This window comes from Serinus canaria, chromosome 4, assembly GCF_022539315.1.
Source record: "Serinus canaria isolate serCan28SL12 chromosome 4, serCan2020, whole genome shotgun sequence".
In the NCBI taxonomy this organism is placed as follows: domain Eukaryota; kingdom Metazoa; phylum Chordata; class Aves; order Passeriformes; family Fringillidae; genus Serinus; species Serinus canaria.
Window position 1 is genome coordinate 60,664,557 of NC_066317.1, and position 12,510 is coordinate 60,677,066.

The 12,510-nt window shown below is 42.0% G+C and overlaps 1 protein-coding gene across 4 annotated transcripts in view; it reads right to left on the bottom strand.

Moving 5' to 3' along the window:
• Positions 1 to 12,510, bottom strand: part of ABLIM2 (actin binding LIM protein family member 2) — a 128,832-nt gene that overhangs the window by 91,859 nt on the left and 24,463 nt on the right. For all 4 annotated transcript variants that reach the window (XM_030238901.2, XM_050973344.1, XM_030238900.2 and 1 more), the window contains exon 2: positions 969 to 1,112. In XM_030238901.2, the coding sequence (XP_030094761.1) occupies positions 969 to 1,112 (144 nt within the window). The remainder of the gene's footprint in view (positions 1 to 968; positions 1,113 to 12,510) is intronic.

Sequence of the window (12,510 nt, forward strand, 5' to 3'; positions counted from 1 at the left end):
GGAAAGTGCAGTATGTTTATTTTGCTTGCTGTGCAATTTTGCAAAGAACACAATTACTGAGCTGAACATTTATTCCTGTCTGTTCAACTTATTAAAGATTACCTCAGTTTTTTATAGTTTGTAGTCAATCTCCATGGATTTTAAAAAATATCAGTATAGCTAACAGATAGTGACAGTTTTCTTTCTACTATTTCCTCTAAAGTGGAGTAGAAGTAGTTCCAGTAACACATCCAGAACCAGAGACATGCTCATATTTCTAGACTGAGCTACAAGGATTAATCAATGTCATTTGAAGCACTGGTTAATAATGGAGTAAGCAGGTTGTTCAGTCAACATCAGTTAACTTCTATGTACCTGTACATTTAAAACAAATTAGATCTTAGCAGCTTCCAGACAGGTTTTTAAAACAAGCAAGTATCTACAGAAGGGGTGAGGTATCAGATAATTCCCTTCTCCTGTGACCATCCCTCTGCTATTCAAGTGACAATATTAGATCACCAGGCACCAACCTGGAGCAAACCAACTGATTCCCCCCAAAAATGGAAAAGCACAGAGGGTCACACAGGAATTTAAAGATCACAGTCCAACACAAGAGAACCTGGACAGATGTGGCCATGGTGCACCCTGCAGCATGCATTAGAGAGCTGGGAGAGAAAAAACCTCTGAGTTTCTGTGCAAATGCTCATCCTCTCCTAGCCCTGCCCTGTCCTCCCAAAGTGCTCTTCCTCCTGACATCCCAGATCTATACTCAACTCCAGTGTGGATATAAACAGCTTTATATCCACTGGAAACATTCCCCAGTTTTGAGACTTAGGATGTTTATTACCTCACAGCAAGGAGTCAGGGATTTCTCAGTAAATCATGTCAGGCATGGACTGGATGGTAAAATATGCTTGTGAAGTTTGCAGGACCATTAAGTCACACACCATTGCTAAAGCCCTACTCATGGAAGCAGCAGTCTCACTTACCTTTGCAAACAAAGCATTTAATATGGAAATATTTGTTCTGAACTCTCAAAACTTCCCCTTTGCATGGTTTTCCACAGGTATTGCAGAGAATTGCAGTACTGGATGGCTTCTCCAGCTGGCTATGTACAGCCTGTGGTTGTGAAACTGCAGGAGAAAACAAAAAGTAGAGCATTTTAAAGGCCATAGATGCATCTTCTCTAAGAGCTACAAGCAATGACAACTAACACCTAGGACAAATCAGCTCAAGCAGACTAAAATTTTAACTTCTGGGATTGGCCAGCACAGGAGAAAAGATCTGCCAAAAGGAGTTGAGCCAAGCCAACTCTGTTATTTCATAACTTTGAAAGCTTTTGACTGAATACACTTCAAACATAGATCAGAATTCCTTTTAGAAGAATGAATCCACGTGAACAAGTCTTGAGAGCCTCCCCCTGAATTTCAAAAACTGCTTTGTCATATTTTCTCTACAAAAAAATCAAAGAATGTAGACAAAAGCCACAGTTTTTATTCAAAATATCTTTAATGGTACTTGGTAACTCTTACACTGTGAGCTACTGGTCTTTAAAGTTCATAGTAAATGCCTTTTCTACTGATTCTAAGGCAGTAATACAGCTCTGTAAATATTTTGAATACTTCTGAAACACTGACATCCCTGTAAATAGCACACATATCTGAGCATTAACCAAAGTTTTCTGTCATTTTGTAAGGAAACCACAATTTCAAGAGGTTAGGTTCATCTAGGTTAGTGAAAATTAAGTGAATTAAAAATTTGCTGCCATCTTGTGATGTAAATTAGAAATTGCATTTATTGTGCTGTGGATAACATGAGCTAAGTTGGCATCTCAACGTGTTATGTTGAACAGGTGAGATGTGACCTTATTCTTGCAGGTCTGCTGCAGCACTTGCATCAATATTTCATCAGTGTCCTGAGGAGTCCAGAGAGGAAACATCAAGGCAGTTAATTATAAAGGAGCTGTACTGTAACTCAACACATCTGGCTTTTTCCCTGTGTGAAATACTAATAACAGGAAAGCATATAAAGCATTTCAAGTAAATGACATATTTAATGACATTTTCTTCTGTAATCTGACATGCTTACTCAAAGGCTGGATTGTTTATTTCAAAATGATTTTGTTTACATTTTAGCTACAAAATAAACTCACCAACCAACCAGTCAAGATGGAGCAACCTCTCCTACACCAACATGCTTAAGAACAAAAGGCCTTTCCAAATCCACTGAGTTGAAGGAGTTAGTAAGATGTTAAGCTTCCCTCCCACACATCTTCCAGGGGACTTGCTGCAAGTTTTACCCAAAACAGCACTTTCTACTCCTGCAACTGAAGTGCTTTGGGGTTTTTTTTCACCCAGAAGATAACATGGGCTTGAGCTTCTCATGACATTATTCACCACCCACTAGCATTCTGCCCTGTCTGCTAAAATAACACGTTCTGTGATGGTCAAAAACTCCTGCTCAAGGCATTGTGAACTTTGGAGCAATTACTGAAGGCCTGGTTATAATTAAGGACATTTCCAATAAAAACAATATAAGCATGACAGGCAACTGGAAGTTTGTAGAAAGGCAGATGCTCAAACTTACACAGAGCAAGCAGTACAGATCATTCAGACTAATATGAGGGTCTGATTTATTCCTCAAAGAAAAACAGAGGAAACTCTGAACTTTGCAATACTCAACTTTTGACACAAGAATCTCTCTGTACTGTAACCTGCCCAAAACAAACGACCCACCCTGAAAAAGAATCAACCCTGTAAGAAACCCAAACAAAGTATTTTCCTGAGTTAGTTACGAGAGTAGCAGCTAAAAGTGCAAATATAAATAAAGGTTTGCTCTCTCCAGATTTGCTAACAAGCATCAAATCTGTAGCATATAACTCAGGAAAGACTTGACTTAAAAGGAGCTGACCACAGCCACAACATTTGGGCCTAAACAGTCGCATTTGAAATATAAAATTCTGATTGGAACAATTAAACAGCTGACTTTTCCCCACACTCAACTATTCCCCCGTTTCAGCCTTTCAGAACAGCATCTCTCCAGAGGCATCTGTGCCTGGCCAGAGCTGAAAGCTGCCAGCTCATGCTGTGCTGAGTGCCACAGGCAGAGAAAGCCAGCTCAGGAATTCCAGCCCAGTGCAGAGCAGGGCCAGGAGGAAGCCAGAGCCCTGCCAGAGGCTGCCCACCCCTCCAAACATCCCCCTTCCTAAAGTGACAGCAGCTCCCACTTCCAGAGAAACATTGCTTTTCTCTTTGCTTTCTTGCCCCTGGGAGTCCAAAGCTGCACTTCTTGCAAAGCAGCAGAACACTGAAAACCGTTGTTTTGGTTTCTAGCACTGGTTGCAAGCTGAAAACGTGACAAAAACCAGAAAAAAATTTGTTTCCCATGATGTATTTGGTATTTGATGTCCTGCCCTGTAACTCTGGACTCAGTGTCCAGAGTTACAGGACAGGACTTCACACATTTCCTTTCCTTTCTGTCTCTAAATTAAGGTTTGGAATTAAAAACTCAGTAACTCAGCTATAAAAGAAATTTAAAAAGGAAAATATTTAGGTTTGGGGTTTTTTAAAATTCTTCTTTGAAATTTCTTCTGGATTTTTTTCTATTAATTTAGAAGTAAAACAAAGCATATTTAAAATATACACTGCAGACAAAGAAGTAATTATTTTTCTTTTCTCAGTTCAGAACTGAGCTACTAAGTATTTCACACAAAACCCCAGTGGGAATACAGTACCTCTGAGATCATTACAAAGAGGTCCAGAGACAGTTTGAAACACTTACTCTTCCATCTAGCACTACAAAATCATATAATTAATCAAATATTAATTGTATTTTAAGACATTCACACATAATATGGTTTAGATTGAAATTTCAACTGCTGACAATTCTGAGAAACTAATTCCATTAGGGAACCTCACATTTTAGCTTACATTTCAAACCATATTTAAGGAGGTAAGTTTACATGGTAATTTTCAGCACTCTTACCTTTATGCATCAAAATCAGCCTTCAAAGCAGCAGAAGAAAAAATCAACATATTTAATAAGTGAAATAATGAATTACTGATGGAATGTAGTGATCTGAGAGACTACTCATCAGATCATAACTAATTAAAGAGTTCATTAAAAATTAGATGCTTCCATTTTACCCCAGCTTGTAGAAATTTCCTTCTTAATTTTAAGCTACTTTTTCGAAACCAAAATACAGCTGAATACCAGATTCTCTAAATTTGCCTTTCTCCCAGACTACATTCTGCTCCAGCAGAGGTATCCTCATTAATCCTTAAACCCTAAAAGGATCTGACTGCACTCACTTTTTGACAAGGACAAAAACTGGCAAGGAATGAACAAGCACTTTGCACAGGACTTCTTTGTGCAAGCCTTGTCTGCTGGGGACATCACTGCCAATACTCTTGCCAACTGTCCAGTGCTCACACATCTCTGATGTCAAGACTCAGCCTGTCCCCACCAGGCTACACAGCAGATAATTCTGCTTAGCTCTGGACCAAGTGGGGCACATTAACCAGCAACAATTTGCAGAAGAATTGTCAGATAAGGTGAACTCCTCAGGCTCACTTCTATACTGCTTACTCCAGACGTGCACTTGCTGCATGTACCACAGGGAAGGAGGGACAGTGGCATTGCTTATTACTAAGCTGCATTACACATCTTATGGCTGCTGTAAAGTGATGCTTTCAGGGTGCTTACAACCCCTGCAGATTCACAGAATATCCTGAGTTGGAAAGGACTGACAGGGATCATCAAGTGCAACTCTTGGCCCTACACAGGACCATCCCTAAGAATCATAATATTTGCCTGAGAGCTTTGCCAAACTTTACCCCTTCACATGAACATTACTTGCATTTGATGACCTCAAACCCATTTCTTCAGGGAAAATTTCAGATGAAATGTTTAAGCTTTTTATAAAGGTGAAAAAAGGTTAGTATACAATATATTGGTTTTCAACATGAAAAAGAAAGCAGAGCAGCTTGCTTTTGGAAGTATTTGGATCAAAGGCTGCAGCCTGACCTTGGTGAACACTGTGACAGGTACACTGGATCCAAAATCCACAGTCTGTGGTAAAAAACCCATCCCTTTGACTAAGCCCAGCTCCTTTGTCATTGCTAGACTAAGCAGGATTTAACAGCTCTGGGGACCAGGATAAAGTGGCAGAGGTAAGGAAAAGATTTGGGTGAGACAGGAACACTTTGGAAGAAGAGCAAGACAAGCTGATGGCAGTGACAGAAGGGAGAGGATTCACAAGTCCCTGGTCATGCTCTGCTCAAGAGCCTGGGATAGAAAATGTCACCTCCTCTCTGCTGTGAGCAAACTGCCAAGGGAAACCAAACTCTTGGCAAAAGAGCCAGTCTAGGACTGGCCTCTGCAGAAGACAATAAACACCTTTGCTATCAGGCTCTCCAACAGCTAAATGAGAATCCTTCATGGCAGATTACAGACCTGGTGAAGAAAAGTGTCCAGAAACTGCAGAACTCGACACAGCCCTAATGCTTTTTTCAGTTTGTTGTGTTTTGTTTCAGCTCTGCACAGGAACCTACAGAAGCCATTTCTGAGCTTGGAAATCAAGAACTGAAAATTAAGAAGTGTAATGCTTAAGAATGCACATTTAATCTGAAATCAAACCTCAACTATAAAGACTTCCACCTTCTTTGTTTACTATACAGACATAATTAAGGCCACATAACTCATTTGGGTCACATTATTTAACTCTGATCTAAAAAAGCAGTTTAATAGATTTACTGCTCTTGGTGATTAAAGAAGCCCAAAATGATGGAGGGCCAAATGACACCATTTGATAGAATAATCTCAGAATCCTTGAATGATCTGGGCTGGAAGGGACTTTAAAGGTCACCTAGTTCCAACCCTCCTGCATTGGCAGGGACACCTTTCTCTACACCACGTTGCTCAAAGCCCCATCCAACCTGTCCTTCTGTGATGCTGACATTTTAAAGAGTGCTGTGATCTAAAGAGAGATGTAATTTGAGTGGAGAGTCATGAGAAAAGGAATTTTATTCCTAATATTTGCAATCCCCCTCAAATGCAGGGAAGGTTCCTGGAAGGATAGTGCAGAAACTGAGCCTAAAGGCAACAATGAAAGGAAAAACAAAGGGCCTGGGGGGTGAGGGGGCACATTCCCTGTCCTTTCTGTGGGTGGTTCTGGGACTTTTATTATTGTGTTCTGGAGGTTGGGATAAAAAAAGTACAAGCCTTTCATCTCAGGCTCATACAAATAAAGTATCATTGGCCTGCAACATCAACCCTCCATCAGCAGAAAAGATACAACAATTTTCTTTAGCAACTGTCAGGCTCCTCTATAAATCCAACACCTTTTGCTTTGTGAGATGAAAACATATTTTTGAGTGGAAAAAATATTAGACATCAATACTTAAAACTGTAATTATAAGCTGTTTAGTTCATAATAATGTTCAGCTTTTTCAAACATGTTTCAGCTTTTTCATAATAATGTTTCAGCTTTTTCAAAGGCAAAGGCCACATTCCAACTCTGAACCAAAACCACACAGCACTGGTAAGGGATGTTATTCTGCAAGAAGGAATTACCAGCAAATTATCTTTGCATTGACACTGAAAATTTATCTCTATAGCTACAGGTGGCTACTGAAAATCAAAATAAACAAATATGGGACTCAAATTCCATTTACTCACTAAGTATTTGAGAAACAGGACAAAATTATTGATTGCTCTTATGCTGCATCAAGTGACTTGGGGAGGGTGAGGTTCACAGCAGCCCAGAGGGGAATTAAATTTGCAATCTTCCTGGAGCAGGATTAAAGAAGACACACTCAAGTACTGCTGGAATTAAAACTGAAGTTTAAATTGTTGTTTTAACAAACCCTTCTTGCAGCAACTGAGTCAAAACACTCAGGGCTGAATTTAAAAACATATGGATGTTTTTAAGGATCTGGTAGATTTTTCTTAAAGGAAAGATGCCTCTAAATATCCCTGTGAAGCATTATTCCCACTGCATACCTGGCCTCTGCTCTCTCCCTGTCTTGTGTCTGTGTTTAAAATCCAGTGACAAGGAGCTGTGCTGATGTGAGGATAACAGAGAAATACATTATACAGTAATACATGCAGTGATCAGAGTGAGTGTCAGCTGTACATTCAGTTTAGAAAAGGGTTTGGTTTGTTTTTATTTTCCCTTAAGAACCAGTGATTCATTATGGAGCCTTCTGGGGGCCTGAGACCCCATCAGTCCTTTCCACAGAAAAGATGAGAAATTGTGTCATGGGAACTCCACAAGCTCTTCCCATCCATCCTGCCAGCCCCACTCAGCCAGAGCAATTCCCTGGCCCAGCCCTGCCTCAGGAGTGGACATGTTAAATGTTCTGGAACAGATCATTAAGTAACTGGTGGTAACCTGGCTTACCCTGTTTCTCAATTAGTCCCTTGTGTTAAGTGACTTTACAAATGTGTTTCCCTGCTTTATGGTGCCTTCTCAGTATGTCTCACGAGAAACCAGAAGATCAGGAGGATAAAGGGAAAAAAAGTTTTCCTGTCCATGTCCATATAACATGGTCCCTCAAGCCCTCCAGCTGGCCACACAGAGGGCTGAAGTGTCCCCAGGCCAGCACACAAACTCACTCCCTTTCCCAAGAGTGCTTCTCTGCACCAAGAGGGTCTGGACACCACCCCAGAAGTGCTCACTGCTATTTCCAAGACCTCTGTGGTGGCTCCTACAGCAAAGCACTGCTACTTCTCTCTTTAGTTCCTGTATTATAAGAAAAATATTCATCAAAATCGACAAATCTCTGTGTCAATATATCTCAATTTAGTTCTTTCACACTGTCCAAAAATACAAAGTTAAATGCTCCAAGAACTGTGTGCCTTTTTGAATTGTGTACCTGCTTCTACTACATAAAAGCAACCACTCCTACAGTGCCTTTCCAAGGGATGCCTTTTCCAGCACTTCCTACTCATCCTCATCAAAACAGAAACCCACAGCTGATACAGGGCAGGCACACAGCACAACTGAGCTGACCTCTGCTTTTACCACCAATTACAGAGTTTCTGGGACCAGAGGCAAAAGAGAGGTGTTATCCAACAGGATGTGAATAAACCATGCACAACAGGTGCAACACAGCTCGAGTATTTACATGAGAGTTTAAAATCTCACCATATGCTCTGTGCTAAAGTCATATGACATAAACAAACCTAGCATAAGCTAACCTCCTGCCCTCATTATTATAACAAAATATTTACTGAATTCAAACACAGCTCATAAAAATCTCTGCTGAGTTTGAATAACTGCTACTGCAATATTGTAAAGGCTATTTTTGACAGGTTTAGGCAGATTGCAATGAGACTGGATATAGAAACAATACTCCAAGATATCTGCATAAAGAAATAGGGGCTTTTTTTGCGTTATAGTCTAATATAAACTCCGAAGTCAATTTCAATTTTAAAAACTGAGGAAAGTTTTCAAATTGAGCTGTCAGCAACTACCAGAATCGTTATCATTTCCAAATCATCATTCATACAATTAAAAGAACACAAAGCACAATTTACAATAAACATTTAACCATCTTTCACCACTCTGCTGTGTTTCTACATAAAAACCCAGTTGTTATTCTCACGACAGCATCAGTGATTGAGTTACCACAGCCCCGGGTGAAAAACGAGCCATTTCAGGTCTAGGCTGACCAGAACGCGGAGTCACCACACTGTACCTGCATCTTCGGGCATTGCTGCCTTAATTCCCGCCCAGAGGGGCAGTTCCCGCAGGAGCTGCTGCTGCTCCTGCCGCGGGGAGCGGGATCCGCAGCGAGCGCTGCCACCGCTGTCGCCACTGCTGTCACCACCGCTCTGTCACCGCTACCTCCACTGTCACTGCCACCACCGGTGTCGCCCAGCGCAGCCGGGGTCAGGTGGCGCCTGCCGCACCCCCGCACAGGCGGGAGCGGGGCCAACCTCGCCGTCACCGCCGGGCAAAAATAGCGACCTCCAGAAGGCGAAATATTGTCACGTCCATGGGGGGTGGCACCACTGTCCCGGAGGGAGCGGATGCGGGACGTGCCAGCGAGGGGTGAGTTTGTATCAGGTGATGCCACAGCCGCTTCAGGGAGGCGCTGGGCAGCTGGGGAGAAAGGCTAAAAGAACTAAAACCGGCAAACTCCTTGTTGTAAATTATAAATACAGGCTGAGATAGCAGGGAAACCCCTTTAGACACCCCAAACACAGCGGTCCCTTCCCCCAGTGCAGGAGGGCACACAGCTCTGATGGCAGAAGGAGATGATGAAAGATGTGAGATGCTCCCACTGTGCGATACCTGGCAGCCAAAAATCTCTCCCCTGCTTGCTCATATGGAGTTGGAACGTGTAGCACTGGAATAACAGTGATGTGTTGAGCTATTTAAAGCACTACATGGGAACAGAACGAGCACTTCTATAAGTACTCCAACTTCAGGAATCTATATGGTGAGGACACTGCTGCCCTGGGCCATGCCAGGCGTGATCTATAACCTTAAATAGCCCTCAGCTGACATGGCCTGAGACCCAGAGCACAGATTTGAAGATCCCAGGTTCTATACACTGAACCAGAACTAGGAACAACTCAATTTTAAAAAATCTTCTCTATGCATTATCTTGCAGCAACTACCTTTTGACACGAGACTCCTATGTCAGCTTTTTGTTTTCTCCAATATTGTTCTGCTGCCTGCGTGAAGCCAAATCCATCCTCACACTTTTTGGATCACCATCAGCCACCCTGGCTGAGCTCTCCAGATATTTGCAGGATTTGGCCTATTTAGTTTTTCCCAGCGGCTACTTCAGCTTGGCAGAAACACAAAAGGCACTTTGGTAAATGGCAGCACTCTGAAGGCACGTAAATTAATAGGCAGGAAAAGTGAAAGGGCTTTCACTCTAACACAGCCTTTCCCTCTGCTTGCCAAGCTCCCAAGGCTAAACACTTGGTACCTTGCATTTTACCGTTGTATGATCACAATGCAGTCACACAGTGCACTGATTTGTATTTACAATTTGAGGTGTGATCCCTGAGCCGCCCCTGCAGTCTCACCACTTGGCTACAGCAAAGGAGGAGCTCAGAAAGAGGGGTATCGTGGTGTTTCTGAGAAACTCCACCACCACTCATGGGCTTCACAGGCACAAAACACGAGGCCATTGCCATTCATTAGCATGATGGGCTGACTCATGATGAGCATGACAAGGGACAGCAGTGGCAGCAGCACAGGCAGAGATCAGAGACCTCCTGCTGCAAATGATCCAAAAAACCGTGTAGCTTTAACCTGATTTCTCAAATCAACACAGACCAAACACCTGTAACTTCACTGTTTTAACAGTAATAAAAGCACACTGCCCTTGCTACAGGACATCTGGCTCCTCTTAAAATCTCAAGTGAAGTCCTGGTGGCCACAGCAGTGCTCTCGCCCATCCTCTGATCCAGGTTTGCTTTTCCAAGGTTTCATCACCCAGGTGTCACCAACATCTTTGCAAACAGCAACCAGACAGCAACGAATTTAGGCCACTCTGAAATGGATGAGCTGGCTGCAAAATCTTTATAACCTGTGGTACCGTGAATTATAAAGGACTTAAAAAGATTTCAGACCTGTTCCTAATTAACTCACACTTTTTTCCTGTACTCCCTGCCCTCTTCCCAAGTGTAAGCTGAAGTGAAGGTCAGCAGTGACTGGACAGGGTATAGTTTAGCTTTAGGTAGTTTCTGCAAGGAACAAGAGTTAGACCTGATGATCCTCGTGGGTCCCTTTCAGTGTGAGGTATTCCAATAGGATTCTGGGAATATGACTCAAGGAAGATGACAACACACAGTCTAACCCCATTCCTCTTCTTCACTGCATTTCACTAGGCCCATTTTGAGCTTTTTTCACAGTCTGTCTCTGAAAATGTTTTGCAACAATTACTTTATTAAATGTAGAAGAATGCAGAGTTTGTTCTGCATTCTTCTGTTCAAAATATGGAAGTATATTCTAACTAAGATTTTTTTTAAAAATCAGTATTATAACACCCCTGAGACTCAGGACTTTGCAATATACAACAGGTATGAACCCGTTAGCTTGCAGCAACTCTTAAATTGCTTGGGATTGGCATATTGGTTACAATTTTAGGTTACCCTCTGTGGAGTCATGAGCTGGACTCAACAATCCCCATGGGTCCCTTGCAACACTGGAGCCTTTATGATCTTATAAAACTAAGTCCCTGGACTTTAAATTGCTCAACAATTTTCTACCCAATCGTATATATGTCTGTTTAATGGCAAATGGGGACTATAGAGTCCAGTCTAGATACAGATTAGGATATTAACTTCTCATAAATAATCCCTAATTAATGAATTTTACTTTGAAAATGCTGGAAAATACAAGAAATCATATTTCACAGATTTTTCTCAACACATTATAAGATGTATTTTCTTCTAAGTTGCTAAAACTGATTGCAGTGCTGCTTCATGTTATTTTTTCTTCATGTTATTTTTGCTCTTTTGGTAGTTTTGATCCAGGTTAGTGATAATTTGGATTTTCTACTGGGTATAATATGATTACAAACAAAGAGAAGCATTGCTCTTTTCTCTGTGGTGACAGTGACAGGACCCCAGGGAATGGCCTAAGTTGTGTCAGGGGAGGTTTAGATTGGATATCAGGAAAAGGTTCTTCCTCCAGAAGGTGGCTGGAGGGAAGGGGGAAGGGGTCACAGCACCAGCCTGACGGAGCTCAAGAAGTGTTTGAACAACACTTCTAGGGCACATGGTGTGACTCCTGGGGATGGTGCTGTGCAGGGCTAAGACTTTCAACTTTGAGGATCCTTTCCAACTCAGGATACTCTATTATATGAAAAACACAATAAAATTAAATATTCCTCTATATACAATGGTACATATTTTGGTAATATATTATCACTAGGACAAAAATAAAAATAAGTAACAGATGTTTCCCATGTCCCCAAGCATTCATGACAGAAACAAAAAAGGACAAACCCATGGCAGAAGTGAAAATAAGCACAAAAAGGGTAAATGAGTTGGGTAAATGGTGCCTCTACAGCAAAACTAATGTCTTCTAACTTTCTGCCCAGCCTTTCTTGCATTAATCCCATTTCTGCTGGGAATGGACTTGCAAACCCACCCAACTCTGCCCCCAGTGAACTGCTGCACACCACAGCAACCTGTCCTGCTCAGAGCCAGCCTGAGTTTAAACAGCTGGCTCTCAAACACCTCCATCCTCAAGGCCATGCATGAGATAACACTTCTCATAAACTGCACAGCAACAAGCCACGTGCACTCACCTTTACCTGAAACACGTGCAAGCAGGGCAGAGACAGTGGGCTCTTGTACAAGGCACTGAAGGAAAGAACCTGCTCTAGCAGGGATCCTGGACTAGATGAACTCCAGAGGCCCCTTCCAACCTCAACCACTCTGTGATTCTGTGAATCCTGCATGTTTATGAAGCAGGAAAAATCAGACTGAGGATTCACTCTGAGCTCTGAAAGGGAGCAGGAAGCTGTGTTTGCTCCAGAGGTAACTGGGTCATGAGTC